General features: G+C 38.1%; 1 protein-coding gene across 3 annotated transcripts in view; it reads right to left on the reverse strand.

Annotated features, from left to right (window-relative positions):
• The window catches only part of Baz1a (bromodomain adjacent to zinc finger domain 1A), a 75,172-nt gene that overhangs the window by 14,587 nt on the left and 43,734 nt on the right, over positions 1 to 16,851 (reverse strand). For 2 of the 3 annotated variants that reach the window (XM_048361843.1, XM_048361842.1), the window contains exons 10-18: positions 16,323 to 16,418; positions 15,474 to 15,612; positions 13,910 to 14,056; positions 8,712 to 8,807; positions 8,366 to 8,590; positions 5,307 to 5,472; positions 4,899 to 5,012; positions 3,300 to 3,424; positions 1,284 to 1,880 (exon numbers count right to left, since the gene is read on the reverse strand). In XM_048361843.1, coding sequence (XP_048217800.1) covers positions 1,284 to 1,880; positions 3,300 to 3,424; positions 4,899 to 5,012; positions 5,307 to 5,472; positions 8,366 to 8,590; positions 8,712 to 8,807; positions 13,910 to 14,056; positions 15,474 to 15,612; positions 16,323 to 16,418 — 1,705 coding nt within the window. The remainder of the gene's footprint in view (positions 1 to 1,283; positions 1,881 to 3,299; positions 3,425 to 4,898; positions 5,013 to 5,306; positions 5,473 to 8,365; positions 8,591 to 8,711; positions 8,808 to 13,909; positions 14,057 to 15,473; positions 15,613 to 16,322; positions 16,419 to 16,851) is intronic. The other variant, XM_048361844.1, reaches the window with a different exon arrangement.

Raw genomic sequence — 16,851 nt, forward strand, 5'->3', positions numbered from 1 at the left:
CATGACTCTCAGATCTCAGCCTCCTGAATAGCTAGGGATTGATATATTATACACAAAGTTGCCTTAGAGCAGTGAATTAATCTTGGTTACTAACTAATGCAATTGGATTGAGATCCACATAGGAATTTTATAAAGCGTTCTTTTTTTTTTTTTTTTTTGGTGCTAGTACTAGGTGGTTTTGAACTCAGGGCCTAAGCAATGTCCCTGAGTATTTTTTCCTCAAGGCTACTGCCCTACCACTTGAGCCACAGCTTTACCTCTGGCCTCTTGGTGGTTAATTGTCTCATGAATTTTCCTGCCTGGGCTGACTTCAAACTGCGATCCCCAAGTCTCAGCCTCCTGAGTAGCTAGGATATACAAGCACAAGCCACTGGCACCTAGCAAAGAACACTTCTGGGAGGGCATTTCCAGAGATGACTGACATACATAGTGGGAAAGACCCACAGAGGGAGAAAGATCCATCTGAATGTGGGTGGCACTATCCTATAAACTGGGGGTACCAATGGAATAAAAGGGAAAGGAGGAGGCAGCCCCCTGGTGTCAGGCATCCTCTCTTTCTGCTCACTAGCTATTATGCGATTACCTACCCTGCTTTACCACCAGGACGGACTGAAACCTCTAAATCCATGAGCCAAAATAATTTTTTCCTCCCTTATTTTTTCAAGTATTTTGTCAAAATAATGAAAAAAAAACAGACTACCACACCCATTTGAAGTTTATTGCCCAAGGAATAACATAAGGAGGAACATGTCTTCTCATGATACAGATGATTCCTCATAATCCAGATAATATGATGGAATTTAGAAAACCTTGTTTCTAAAGGGAAATACATTCCTAAACTTCAATTTCAAACTGAAAGTATGGTCAAAATAAAAGTTGCATATTGTGTGTTATATAAATATATAATATAAATGTTATGTATAAATATATACATATATGTGTGTATATAATTTTTTTTCTTTTACCTGCTGATCCTGGGGTTTGAACTCAGGAGATAAGTAGTATCCCTGAGATTCTTTACTCAGCCTGGTGCTCTGCCACTTGAGCCAAAGCTCTACTTCTGGCGTTTTGGTGGTTTAATTGGAAATAAGAGTCTCATGGACTTTCCTACCCAGACTGGCTTTGAATCACAATCCTCAGATCTTGGCCTCCTGAGTAACTAGGATTATAGGCATGAGCTACCAGTGCCCAGCTCTTAAATATAGTTAACAGCTTGAAAATGTTTAATCTTTAATGACCAGAAATTATAGGGAGAAAAAAATAAGTTATCATTGAACATTTACCTGAAAAATGAAATTTTTCTTCAGAAAAATCAGCTAGCTGTGCGCATATTCTGCTTTTCTCTTGCAATAAGGTTTCTTTTAAGGCACTTTCTCTATAGCCTCTGGAATTAAGAGCTTCAATAAGCTGGTCTAGCTGATCACAAGAACTATAAAAGCACCACCGATTTGGTTTATGCACTGGTTTTGGCAGCTGTACCGAACCATCACATGGAACATGGTCAATGTTGGAGGTAGCTTCAGACATCACAGACTCTTCAGCTTTAGTAGATACCTGAGGATCTTGAGACTGTACATTATTCTGAAATGAAGAAGGTCTAGGCAAGAGCATGTCTTCAGTGAGACCAGAATAATCCTCTTCAATAAACAAACCAGGAATAGAAGGGAAAATCCAGTATCGTCTATACATTCGGTCACGCCCCAAGGGAAAGATATTGGTACATGCTATGGCACTTTGGATTTTTTCTAAGAGCTCTTTCTCTTTTCGTTGGTGCTCCTGTTTCAAAGCTGCTTCTTCAGCAGCAGTAAAAGGCTCATCCATCACACAGTTGCTCTCTTCTTGCCTTGTACATTCTTTAAACTCATTTTGTCCCCTTTTTCCTGTAATGAAATAACATGTATTTATTATTATCATTCTATTTTATTTATTTATTGGTGCTGGTCCTGGGTCTTCAACTCAGAGCCTGGGCACTATTGCTGAGCCTTTTTGCTAATGCAAGTGCATTTGAGCCAGAGCTCTACTTCTGGGATTTGGTAGTTATTTAGGTAAGAGTCAAGGACTTCCCTGTTTGGGCTAGCTTCTAACCATGATCCTCAAACAGTTCCTGAGTAACTAGGATTACAGATATGAGCCACTGGTGTCCAGCCATCATTCTATTTTAATTTGTCACCAGAAAAATATGAGGTACAAAAAGGGTCCACAAATTATGTATTATGGACTGAACTGTATTCCCCCACACTCAAAATTCAGAATGTGGCTTTAATACCCAAAGTGACTATGATTTGGAGGTAGTCCTTTAAGAAGGTAATTAAGATTAAATGAGATCACAAGAGTCTTAATTCAAGAGGACTGGTTCATTCACTAGACATCTTGATCTGTGGAATGCACAGAGAAAAACCTCTTTAAAAACAGTGAGAAGGTACTATCTGCAGGCCAAGGAAAAAGCTTTGCCAGATACCCAAACTGCTGTTATCTTGGTCTTGTACTACCAGCTTCCAGAAATGTACACTAACAAATTTCTGTTGTTTGTACTACCTGCAAAGTATATTTCATTATTTCTGTGGCATTTCATTATGACAACCTAAGCAGACCAATATACTATGTTAATTTAAAAAATGACTTATAAAAATAATGAAACAGATAAAATCTGTAACTTCTATATTGGAGAGTAACAGTGGGCAAAATAAATTATTCTTCCAACAGTTACCTAGTCTTTCTTTGGCAGGAATTAGCAAACATTTCTGCCAAGTACTAAGTAGTAAATATCAAAGACTTTGTGGGTCATTTAGTTTGTCACAGCTTCTCAATTCTGCCATTGTGGTTCAAAAGCAATAACAGATAATATTTAAACCAAATATGGCTGTGCTTAACAAAACTTATTTATGAAAGCTAATCACAGCACTTCTTTATGAGACAGGCAAGAGGATCACCAGTTCAAGGCCAGGCTGGGCTACATAAGGAGTTCCAAGCCAGCTTAATTCTGTCTCAATAAAACAGAAAGACAAAGCAAACAAATCAAAAACAAGCAGGCATAGGTGGCTCAAGCCTGTAATCCTAGCTACTAAGGAGACTGAGATCTGGAACATGGTTCAAAGCCAGTCCAGACAGAAAAGATAATTAACCACCAAAAAGCTGAAAGTGAAGCTATGGCTCAATTAGCAGAGTGCTGGCCTTGAGCAAAAAGCTCAGGAATAGTGCCCAGACTCTAAGTTCAAGTCTCAGGATCAACACATGTACGCATGTGTGTATGCATGCCCCCCCCCCGCCCCAAGCATGCCCTTAATACATTTCATTGTTACCCCTTCTGCTTCTTCTTTGTGATCCTGGTTCATCTTCATCTTCAGTGACCGTATATTGATCGAGTTCCTTTTGCTCTATTTCTTTGCTCTCAGTGCTAGTATCAAAATCTTCCCTTTCTTCCTCCCTATAGGATAAAACCCATAAATATGTAATTCCATTCATGAGATAAATAGTACTGCCAGAATATGAAGTATCAAGAAAGTAGTAAATAAAATACTAGAATTTATAGTCTTGCAGAGAAAATGTATGTGTATGAATGTGCATATGTTTGTGCTTATTTAGGCAAGACAGAGATTTGGGGGCTTGTGCTTTCTGGTAGGCACTCTCCTACTTCGTCTATGCCCATGACTACACATAAATCATTGTAAAATCAAAATGTATAGTAAGTACTAAAACATGAGAAGCCTGAAGAACTAGATAGCATTTCAAAGATATCTAAATCTAGTTTCAGGGATCAAATAAGGCTGACTCGAAGTGACATTTTAAATTGCAAGACTAAGGAGATGGGGAAGCAGCAATTAGCCAGGAGGAGGAAATCTGCATGTTGTACAAAGGACTTATCCAGGCAAAGGCAAGGATTTTACAATTTTGAGGAAAATGTAAATGAAAAAGTAGTTATCTAATACATGGATAAACAAAATAGGCAAAAAAACAAAAACAAAAAGGGTATATAAGGTTGGGGCTGGGAATGTGAATTAGTGGTAGAGTGCTTGCCTAGCATGCATGAAGCCCTGGGTTTGATTCCTCAGCACCACATGAACAGAAAAAGCTGGAAATGGCGCTGTGGCTCAAGTGGTAGAGTGCTAATCTTGAGCAAAAGCTCAGGGACAGTGCTCAGCTCCTGAGTCCCAAGCCCCAATTTAAAAAAAAAAAAAAAGGCAGGGGGAAGGGGCAAGGTTAAATCATGCATGGCCTTGGAGGAATAGGAAAAAAACCCGAAGAACTTGGAAATGAGGACTATAATTAGAAAGCACATTGGTTTCCAACCTGCAAATTATCTGGGTGAGAAAACAGGTGATTAGAGTTTAGTAAAGAAACCACTAAATTGAGAGCTGGTGGCTCATGTACTCAAGACAGGAAGGAGAAAACTAACCGTTCAATATTACTGATTAAAAATAACATATTAAAAGCTTTCTGGGCAATTATTTGTACTATAAGAAAAGTGAGTTCCAGAATACTAAAATTAGCCTAAAAATTAAACATAATACATTATAAACGATGACTGTATATTAATTTTATAGGCTTGATAAGTAACAATTATGACTATAGAAAACTACTTTTTTCTAAAATCCTGAAAGTATCTAAGTTAAAGGCAACTGATTTTTATTCCTTTTCATTTTTTTCCCCTTTCTTTTTGTGCTGGTGGGCTGGGCTTTTGTGTTGAAGGCTAGGATTCTACCACTTGAGCCACAACACCATTTCTAGCTTTTGGGTGCTTAACTGGAATCTCCGATTCCAGGCTGGCTTCGAACCGTGATCCTCAGATCTCAGCCTCCTGAGTAGCTAGGATTACAGGCATGAGCCACCAGTGCCTAGCCTGATTTTAGTTCTTTATAGGTATGAATAAAGCCAACTTTGTTGTGTAATATAAACCATACCCTATAGAAACATCCGCAGTTGAATTTTTATGCTCATCTTCCTTCAGTTTTTCTTGTTTCTCTTTCATTTTTTGTTCTTGCTCCTTAAGTTTTTCTTCCTTTCTTCTACGTATTCTGAAAGACAAAATGAAAGATCATAAAATGACACAGATACTTATATTGTCTTGCTGTAACTAAACATTATTATAAGAACTATGATGTGAGTCCATTCACAATCTTTTTATTTGTTTTTTATTTTGTTGTGGTGCTGGACATCAAACTCAAGAGCCTTGCACATGCTAGGCAACATAACCTCTTTGCAAAGCTGAACACCAGTGTAAGCCAGTGACATAACATAAAAGCAAAATATGGCTTTAGATGCAAAGAAATAAATGGTCTTCAGTACATGACTGAGTGTAGCTGTCTTACCTAGCAGCTGCTTCTTCTCTTTCTTTTCGATGTTGTTCTGCTTTTAACTCCCGGAACTCCTGCTTTGCCTGTCGTAATACATCAACATAATCTTCAATGAAATCCCTAGTAGAAACCAGAGTCAGTAGTTTTCCACAGAGAGCGTGAAGTATCTTCATTTTTTCCCCTGTCAAAAATAGTAAACAATTTGTGTTATCAGTGAGAAATTTTTTTAACTTGTGGCTCAGTGCAAAAATACCTAAAAAGAATATGTCAATGGCATTTTCTCAAAGTAATTTTTCTTTTGTGAGAGGGCTTCACTATACAGCCCAAGCTAAGATTCACTGTGTATCACAGGCTGACCTTGAACTTAGTATCCTCTCCCTAATTCCAAGCTGTGGGATGACAGGTGCATGCTACCATGCCTGGCAGGAATTTACTTGTTTATTTATTTATGAAACAGGGCCTCCATATGTAGCTCAGGCTGCTCTCAAACTTGTGATCATCATGCCTCGGGATCCTGAGGGCCATGCTTTCAAGAACAACTGAGGCTGAGACCTCGAGGATCATGGTTTGAAGCCAGAAAGTCCACAAGAATCCATCTCCAAAATAATCAGCAAAAAGCTGGACTGGATGCATGACTCAAATGGCAAGTGTTAATCTATGAACAAGCAAGCTTAGCCAGAGTGCAAGGCCCAGTGTTAAGTATGCACATGTGCATTGGTTCCCTCTCTCTCTCTCTGTCTCACACACACACACACACACACACACACACACACACACACACACACACACACACACACAGAGCAACAGGCAAAAATGCTACTCTAAAGAGACAGTATGGATATACTGACATAACATTCATATAGTCTTTAAAATTTAAGGATTAAAGTATTCTTCCTTTGTTTTACATTCTCTAAAGTATATTAAGCTAAACTATACTTGTACATTAAAATGTCTTTTAAGTTTTGTGTTTTTGTTGGTGTTGAAGATCAAACTCAGAGATACAGGTAAATGTTAAGCAAGTGTTCTACCACTGAGCTTCTCCAGCCCTAAAATTTCTTAGAAGGCAAAAAAAAAAAAAAAAAAAAAAGTAAGGCAGGCCAGGTATGGTGGTATATTCCTGTAATTCCAGACTTGGAGGTAGTTAGAGATAGGAGGATTATGAGACTCTGTCTCCTGAGAGTAAAAAAAGAAAGGGAAACAATCAGGAGCCAGTGGCTCATGCCTGTAATCCTAGCTACTCGAGGAGGCTGAGATGTAAGGATCGTGGTTCCAAACCAGCCTGGGCAGAAAAGTCTCTGTGAGATTCTTATCTCCAATTAACTACTGAAATATCAGAAGTGGTGCTGTGGCTCGAGTGGTAGTCTTGAGCACAAAGAGGCTCAGGGACATCACAGGCCTCAAGTTCAAGCCCCACAACTGACAACAACAACAACAACAACAACAACAACAACAACAACAAAGTGAAACTTCAACTTAAGCTAGGGGCATGGCTTAGGTGGTATCTGACTAGCAACTATGAAGCCCTGAGTTGAAATCTACATATCAGGAAAAAAGAAAATAGACATGCCCTATAAAACTTCATCTTAATCTTATATAATATTTCCCATATTTCAAATACTCCTCAACACAAGTGGCATACTTTAAACTTCTGAGATACTAGTGGATACATAAAGATCACTTTCTAGCTAATCTTCGCTTATTCTTCTAAATTTTGCATAGGGTCTTGACTTTTAGCCTGGGGCCAGGCTCAGACCATGATTCCTCTATCTACAGCCTCCTGATCTTTCTTCCTGAGTAGCTGGGATTCTAGGCGTAAGTTACCACATCCAGCCTTGACTATAAATGTTTTAAATATTAGAAAATCCAGTCAGGTATTGGTGGCTCATGCCTGTAATCCTAGCTACTCAGGAAACTGAGATCTGAGAATTGCAGGTCGAAGCCAGTCTGGGCAGGAACTCTGAGTCCAAATAACCACAAGAAACTGGGAAGTAGAGCTGTGGCTCAAGGGGTAGAGCGCTAGCCTTGAGCTGAAGATCTCAGGGACAGCACCCAGGCCCAGAGTTCAAGCCCCTCGAATGACCAAAAACAAACAAACAAAAAAACAAAAAAGAGAGGGAGCCATATAATTACAAGTCACATGAAGAAGTTCAATTTGGGTAACATTTCTTGCATTCTTTTTCTGTGTGTGTGTGTGCTATAGTCCTGGTTCTTTTTTTTTTTACCAGTCCTGGGCTTGGACTCAGGGCCTGAGCACTGTCCCTGGCTTCTTTTTGCTCAAGGCTAGCACTCTGCCACTTGAGCCACAGCGCCACTTCTGGCCGTTTTCTGCATATGTGGTGCTGGGGAATTGAACCCAGGGCTTCATATACAAGAGACAAGCATTCTTGCCACTAGGCCATATCCCTAGCCCTAGTCCTGGTTCTTGAACTCAGGGTCTGGGCACTGTCTCTGAGCTGTCTTGTTTAAGGCTACACTTTACCACTTGAGCCACAGCTCCATTTCTGGCTTTTTGGTAGTTAACTGAAGATAAAAATCTCATGGACATTCCTACCAGGGATGGCTTTGAACCGCAATCCTTAGATCTCAGCTTCCTGGGTAGCTAAAATTACAGGTGTGAGCAACTGATGCCCAGATTCATCTACAGTTTCTTATCAATGATTTAATGTTTGGTCAAAAGAGACAACAGGGCAGGAAGTGGGCAGGTTATAAAAATTCCAACTTATAGCTGGAAGAAAATTACTCCTGTAATACCAGCTACTCAGGTGGCTGAGATCAGGAGAGTCAAGGTTCAAGGTCAGCCTGAGAAAAAAGTTACAAAGACCTCCTCCTTCCCCCATCTCAACCAACAAAAGGTTTTGTGCACCTATCATCCTAGTTATGCAAGAAACATAAATAAGGACTGTAGTCCAGTCCAGCCCAGCCAGGTACAAATATAAGACCCCATTTAAAAAACAACTAGAGCAAAAAGAGCTGAAGATGTGGCTCAAATGATAGAGTGCCCTCAGAAGTGCAACACACTGAATTCAAATCCCAATTCTGACCTCCCTACCCTTAATCCAATTTGCAAAGTTTACCTGGTGTCAAATCATACACTGAAGTGCTTGACAATTTCTTCACCAGACTAGGATTACTTAAACGGAGCTCCATACAAGCATCATCCGTGGCATCAAATCCTCCTCGTTTCTGGTATCTGTACTTTGCATTTGCTGATGTTACATCAGCACCTGAAGCTAAGATGTGCAGTCTGAGGATTTCAGAAAGAGTGCAGCTATCAAGATCCAAGCTTTTCAAACTGCAGCCTATAGTTGTTAAAAATGAAATAGTCATTTAGAATATAAACAATCAATACTTAGTAATGCAAAATACACCTTTATAAATTAGAAATAAAAATCCAAACAAAAAAAAAAAACCCACACATACCCTGGTGTAACTGTGGCCATGCAGCTGCCAAAGATGCAACTGCAGACAGTGCAGATTTTGTGGGGTCTGCATCTTCATCCAAAGCCTCTGTTAAATCTTTAAGGAAATAAATACTTTATTCTAGTGCAAGTCAAAGCTTGGGAGGAATGCCCTTTTAAAAACGATGTAAAAAAACATCAAACAGCATAGCACTCAGGAACCTCACAAGAACCATCACTAAGTAAAAGCATTATACACATTCCACCTAGTATCCACATCCAACTATAAATCCTAAAACATGCAGTCTGCACTAACATTTTCCTTACACAGAATGGAGAAATGATTTCCAAGCTACCAACATAAGCAATAAAAAAAAGGAAAAAAATGGCGAAATTTGTTTTAGAATTAAAAACAAGTCCCTCAAAGGAAGAGAAAAAAGAAAGTGGGTGAGTAATTCTGAGACATAATGCAACTATACAGGAAAGTAGCATACTCAATGAAAGCTGGACTGGAGGGGAAGGGAAAGAGAAAGGCTCTTTTGGGGGAGGTGGTGCTTGCAGGAGGTGGTTGGGCTGATTAGGGGGGTAAGGATGAACATTGTCAAAATGGAGTTTGCATGTATGACAATAGAACAATAAAATCTGTTTAAATTGTCTTAGGAAGAAAGGGTGGGGAAAAAAAAGAAAGGAGAGTAAAAAACAAGTTTCTTGCTCATTAACTTTAGAAAAAGTTTACTTTGAAAGTTGGAATCTATGAAGATAACCTCAGATCTCTAACAAATATTTTGAGATGAATCATAGCAAAGCATAGGTCATAAGCACCACAAAATCAGTCCAGAAAAAGAGCTGAAAGAACTTTTAAAGCCAGTACTCCTGTCAATTAATGATTTGTCTTTTACATTAAAGCTTCCTTTCAATCTTAGAAACATGAAATTTCTCTGTATTTTCTAAATGAACTTTACTTCTGAAAACAATGTTTAACATACAAACAGGCCTTAGTAGCAAATCTATGAGCACAAATTACTCCTAACAGTATTGACTTAAAAAGTTACAAGCTTCGAGCAGAACATAGCGGTTCACACCTGTAGGCCTACCTACTTTGGAGGTTAAGACTGGGAGGACAGTTTGTGGTCCAACCCAGGCAAAGTTAGTAAAATCTTCCATCGCAATGGGAAAAAAAAAAAAAAAAAAAAAAGGTGGGCTCACACTCTACATCCCAGCGCCGTAGGAAGTGTAAATAGGAGGATGGAGGTAGCCTGGATTGGAAAAAGTGAGACCCCTTTGAAAAATAACAAAAGCGGGGCTGGGGATATGGCCTAGTAGCAAGAGTGCTTGCCTCATATACATGAGGCCCTGGGTTCAATTCCCCAGCACCACATATACAGAAAACGGTCAGAAGTAGCGCTGTGGCTCAAGTGGCAGAGTGCTAGCCTTGAGCAAAAGGAAGCCAAGGACAGTGCTCAGGCCCTGAGTCCAAGCCCCAGGACTGGCCAAAAAAAAAAAAAAGAGCATAAAGGGCTGGGGGCATTGCTCTAGTGGTAGAGAGCCTATTTAACAAGTACAAAACTTGAATTCAAACCCTAGTACTGTACCACTAAATTTTTTTAAAGTATCAGCTATGAAAAACTGTACATTATTTCTAGTCCAGTGTACACAGCTTCAGATAATGTGTCTTCCTGCTTATAGCTCTGCCATTGTCTGGTTCTGTATGCTTTAGACAAATCACTCCATTTGGACTTCACTTTTCTTAAAGGGCTAATCTAGATTGGTAGTTTGGTCTTCAAACAAAATATTTCTTAGTAGTCCAATATAAAAGAGATAAAAGAAGCTCTTGTTAAAATGGGGAAGGAAGGTAAATTCTGCTCATTCAGCTTTTCAACTCTCCTGCAGTGGCACCAACCAAGGAATCTTTCAACAACTGGTAAGGTTTGCAGGACTAGTTTGAGAATCAGTTGTCTGCTGGTCCCATGGTTCTTCAACCTTCTACCACGATTCCCTCACAAAGTTTACAAGCTGATAAAATTAACCTTAGAAAAGAAAGGAAAAGGCAGCTCTGCGATCATGTCTGATTATGAACACTGACTGTTTCATGGCACTTAAAGTACAAAACAGACCACTCAGAAGAGGTTAGCTGACTAAATTTAATGCCTATGCTAAAGTCATGCCTATAGGCCTAATCTAGCCCAAGTGACAGATAATATATTCTTCCTTACCATTGAAATACCAGACTGAAAGCCTTCTCAATTTCCATTTTATGTATAAAGCCAACAAACTTAAAATTATTAGGTATTCTAAAGTGACAGTTAAGTTTATATTAGTAAACACCTTAAAAATGTGTTGGGTCTTTTGCAAAAACCACTACGTTTAACTTACACAGTTATTATAATTTCTTGAGATTAAGGTTATAACAGCCTTAGGAAAAAAATTGCCAACAAAATGAGTTTGTTTTAATTGTGTTAAATAAAGTAATATGCTAAAGTATGTATTCTTAAACTCAATTGTCTAACTATATAAGCTGTAAATATCACTCCAGGATTTGCTTAGTCTTTTGTGTACTTTCATAAACACAGCTTCACTTTATCTAGTATGTTATGTGAAACAGCTACATTATTATCATTGTTCAGAACAATGATACCTCAGAAATATGCAAAACTATTCTTATATATAAAGGAGGATGCTTTGGACTCCCTATTTCACAGGGCTTTTAAATACATAGTGCTCAACTAAAGACAAGAATTGACATATTTAGTACAAAATCTTTAAAACTGCTAGTCAAAATTTCTAAGATTTGTTATAAAAATAGGGATACAAAGGCCAAATTAGAACTTTACATTTTTATTACATTTTACTTTTTAGAATTCTTTAATAAGTTAATTTTATTGGCAATGTGAAGGAGACAAATATCCAAGTTGTTCTTGTATTTTGGGGTAATAGAATCATGAATCTTTAAAACAGATTCCCTGAGTTTGGGCCCCATCACTTCCTTATTATCCATATTTAGTTTCATTTTACATATAAAAGGATTCTTTACATACATACAAAAGGATCTTCATTATAAAGGATTAAATGAAGGAGGACTAAATGAAATAACGGGCAGTGTCTTATATCATTGCTAGTGATGTGATATTGATATATAACCTCATTATGCCTGAGTTCTCATCACTAATATGAAATTCACTATTTTCTCCCATTTCTGAGACACTGCTAAGAAGACCAGCTAAATAAGTAAAAAAAGAAAACAAACAAAAAATTCTACCCTACCTGACTGCTTAGGGAAACAGCCCTTTACTGACACTGAAACAACTATATAAAACTATATATATAAACTATATAAAACGTGGTCAGGGAGAAATGAGCAAAAAAACACATTTTTTTAAACTTGCCAACACTTCAATAAATGAAACTTTAAAACCTTTCCTTAATGGCCAATATTTATCCAGACACATTCTGGCTTTGAACCATGATCCTTAGATCTCAGCTTCCTGAATATCTAGGATGCTAATAATAGGCATAAGCCACCATCACCTGGCTCCAGCACGTTTTATTTTGAATTTTTTTTCTTTTTGCCAGTCCTGGGCCTTGAACTCAGTCAGGGCCTGACCACTGTCCCTGGCTTCTTTTTACTCAAGGCTAGCAATCTATCACTTGAGCCACAGCGCCACTTGTGGCTTTTTCTGTTTATGTGGTACTGAGGAATTGAACCCAGGGCTTCATGCATGCTAGGCAAGCACTCTACCACTAAGCTACATTCCCAGCCCTTATTGTGAATTATTATGAGATACATCAAAATATTATTTAATCTAGCTGCTAGTCCTAAGTTGCTTATGTGGCAAAATCCATAGAATATTATTCATTCAGGAAGCCAAATCAATCTTGAACTATAAATGCTTAACATTTCCTTTAAGGTAAATCCTAAATAAAACAGTAAATACAACTTTTTAAAAATTAAGAGGAGTTTCTCCAATAAATGATTTTTATGTTAATATACCACTGTAGATACCTAAGAGCTCAAAATTTAAAAGTAAAATTTCTAGCTCAAACTTATTTTAAAAAATACTTTAAGAGGGGGAAAAATGAGGGAGTAGGTAACAAGCTGGGTAAGAAATGTACGCACTGCCTTATGCATGAAAACTGTAACCCCTCTGTATATCACTATGACAACAAATAAATAAATTAATTAAAAAATACTTTAAGGGGCTGGGAATATGGCCTAGTGGCAAGAGTGCTTGCCTCCTATACATGAAGCTCTGGGTTCGATTCCCCAGCACCACATATATGGAAAACAGCTAGAAGGGGCGCTGTGGCTCAGGTGGCAGAGTGCTAGCCTTGAGCGGGAAGAAGCCAGGGACGGTGCTCAGGCCCTGAGTTTAAGGCCCAGGACTGACCAAAAAAAATTCTTTAAGCCAAGTGGCTCATGTGTGTAATCTTAGCTACTATGGAGGCTAAGATCTAAGGATTGTGATAATTTTTCAAAAAGCTGGGTACCAGTGACTCACACCTGTAATCATAGCTAAGGCTGAGATTGAGAACTGCAGTTCAAAGTCCAAGAGGGGCTGGGGATATGGCCTAGTGGCGAGAGAGCTTGCCTCGTATACATGAGGGCCCTGGGTTTGATTCCCCAGCACCACATATACAGAAAACGGCCAGAAGTGGCGCTGTGGCTCAAGTGGCAGAGTGCTAGCCTTGAGCAAAAAGGAAGCCAGGGACAGTGCTCAGGCCCTGAGTCCAAGGCCCAGGACTGGCCAAAAAAAACAAAAAACAAAGTCCGTGAGACTCTTATAGCCAATTAGCCACCAAAAAGCTACAAGTGGAGCAGTGGAGCAGTGAATGGTTTAAGTGGTAGAGCACTAGCCTTGAGCAAAAAAAAACCTCAGGGACCCAAGGGACTGTCCAAAAAAGAAAAAAGTATTTTAAGTTTTTCCTTAGGTGGGGTTAAAAAAATGAGGGTGATTTAGCAGAATCTCTTGGGATTATAGATACTAGCTATTAGCTCCTAAGCCACAGAAAAAATCTAAAGGAATGAAAATAAGATAGTTTAGGTGAAAATGTCTTTAAGGTTGTCAAAAAATCCAGTGGTACTATGTTGCTAGTATATTGTAACAACAGAAGATAATCTGAGCAAATTATATTTTCAAACTGTGTGTCCATGCTAATTTTAAAAGTTGTCAAAAATGACTACAAACTACTATGGTCCAATCAGCAGTAATGTTGAACTCTGACCTTTGGTGTCAGCATCAGGTATTTGCTCTTTGGCTACTTCCTCTTCTTCTTCAGCCATCGCCTGGAAGATTGCAGTCAGGAAGAAAAAAAGCAATTCACATAGTGGGCCTTCACTGTCATTTCCTACAAGAGCTTCCTCTAACACTTCTGTGAATAAAATGTTTAAAATGAATGTAAAGTTCTGTTCATGACTAAAAAAATAACTTCATACAACCCCACTGGAATCATAAATATTATAACAATAACAGCCTATGCAACTATCTCCTTAAATATGTACTTATAAAAGTAGACCCAAATATTACCCAAGCCCAAATTAAGATTAGTGATTAAAATATAGTAAAATTACAAGTAAGACATTACATTGAAGGAAGCAAAAAACAGTCTCAATAGACAAAATTAGTAATTCATCTGTACTTAAATTGAGGCACAAATCTAGTAACATTCAAAAAGTATAATTTTATACTAATAACAATGCAGAGATCTATGATTATCACCTTACTATTCTTGAGAGTTTTGTGTGACAGTGTTTACAAAACAGCACAGGAGAGGTAATGATTAGCTTTAAGTTTTAACCTTAATATTAGGCCCACTTGTTCTCTTATTTAGTTTATCTTACCTAAATTGGCATTGTTTAGGTGTTCTTGAATTATAAATAGTGATTCATACCTCATTTAGCCAATAAAAAAACTACAGAATTTGAAAGCTTATTAAAGTCTTACTGAAGTATTATTAAATAATAGAAATTTAATTATGTGTTTGATAGTGCACACATGGATCTTAACAAAATTTATTGTCATCTAAAATCTCAAAATTTAATCCTCATATTAAACTCTATTATAAATCATTATACAATGCATATAAATGCACAGAAAAAAACAGAATTACAAAGTAAACGTAGGCAATAATTTGTAAACATGTACATTCAACTTCCCCATGCATAAAGTGGGTCTATTCTTCCATCCCCTTGAGTTATATGGGCCCTTATCTAATAAGCATTGCAATGTGGCAGAGTAAGATTGTGCCAGTCCAAGGCCTCGCCTTTCAAAAAGCTAGCAGTTTGTTTCCTTAGCTGTCATGTACAACTTCAGAAAAGTTTGTGAGGCCACATGAAAAAGAATGAGGTGTCAACATCAGTCATCAGACATGTGCATGAAAAAAAAGCCACCTAGAGCTTCAGATGACTCCAGTCCTAACTGTGCCTGACTATACCCACATGGGAAACTCCAAGAGAGAAGTGGACAGCTAAGTCCCATAACTCTACAGAGCTTTAAGATACAACTTGTGGGACTGGGGATATGGCCTAGTGGCAAGAGAGTTCGCCTCCTATACATGAAGCCCTGGGTTCAATTCCCAGCACCTTATATACAGAAAACGGCCAGAAGTGGCACTGTTGCTCAAGTGGCAGAGTGCTAGCCTTGAGCAAAAGGGAAGCCAGGGACAGTGCTCAGGCCCTGAGTCCAAGGCCCAGGACTGGCAAAAAAAAAAAAAAAAAGATACAACTTGTTTTGTTATGCCACTTACTTTAGGGTAAGCTAACAAAGGAATAGATAACTAGAGTACTTGCCTAAAGTTACTCCCTCAGGAAACTCATCTTGGAGATCAAAAAGTTCCCCAAATGCATTAAGAAACTCCAAAACCATCAGAGCATCACCAAAGATTTCAGGAGGTAGTCTAGTTTTCACTGGAGTTGGCTCTGGAAGTTCCTGCAAAATTAAACAATTTATATAACTATTTAAACCAATTACAGGAAATAAAAAATGACATTCTTAGCTGGGCGCCAGTGGCTCATGCCTGTAATTCTAGCTACTCAGGAGGTTGAGATTTGAAGGTCATTGTTCAAAGCCAGACTGGGCAGGAAAGTCTAAGAGATTCTTAACTACTACTATTACAGTTTAAGTCAAATTAACTGTGTAGTTACTTTCACTGCAAATTTCTTTATGATATAGAACATTATCTACTAACTACTGATTTAGAAATGGCTTCTTATAAGCTAAGGTGAATGAGTTTAGTCTAGATACTTTGAATCTCCTACTCCTCAACAAACCTAGATGCATGTCAGTTTAGAACAGTTATTGGACTTGTCAAGATTCACAAAAACTAAACATTTCTGCAGAACAGTATTTATTGTCAAAACTGGTTATGAAACATTAACTACCCTTGGGATTCTAAGAATGAATATTTAAATAACTATTTGCTCTTAATTAATATGAATAGACTTGTTAAATAAAAGAAACATTTTAGTTAGGTGTCTTGACACACTCAGGAAGCCGAGATGTGGGAATTTGAGGCTAGCCTGGGCTGCAGAGCAAGACTGTGTCAGAACAAACAAAAACAAGCAAAGAAACAGAACCATTTCATTAGCAAAGCCATGCAGAACACATTTTAACACACATGTCAAACACATATGCTGTACCTTAAGGTCATCACATTCCATATCTTCTCTGGGTTTACTCCATTGTTTTAAATATTCCATATATTTTCGCTTTTCTTCACGTAACTTCTCTCTTTCCTAACAAAAAAAGGGTAATAAAAATTTGTAAAAGAAATTTATTAGGCAGCATCAACATGATCTGAAAATCTGTTAGGAAAGCAAATACTTGGGCTCCTCCTCAGGTCTACTGGCCAGAAACTCTGGGGTTAATACATATACACACACAAAAATGGTATTTTAATAAGCCATTCTTCTTTTAATGCACTGAAGAGTTTAAGAATTACTGATCAAAAAACACCTATCAAAACAATACAAGCTGGGCACTTGTAACTCACAACTGAAAGCTACTCAGAAGGCTGAGATCTGAGGATCACAGTTCAAAATCCAGTCTGGGAAGCAAAGTCCATGAGACTTACCTCCCATTAATCACAAAAAAAGTTGTATGTGGAGCTGTAGCTCAAATGGTAGAGCACTAGCCTTGAGCAAAAGGAGTTCAGGCAAAGAGCCTAGG

The sequence above is a fragment of the Perognathus longimembris genome, chromosome 14 (assembly GCF_023159225.1).
Source record: "Perognathus longimembris pacificus isolate PPM17 chromosome 14, ASM2315922v1, whole genome shotgun sequence".
Lineage (NCBI taxonomy): Eukaryota > Metazoa > Chordata > Mammalia > Rodentia > Heteromyidae > Perognathus > Perognathus longimembris.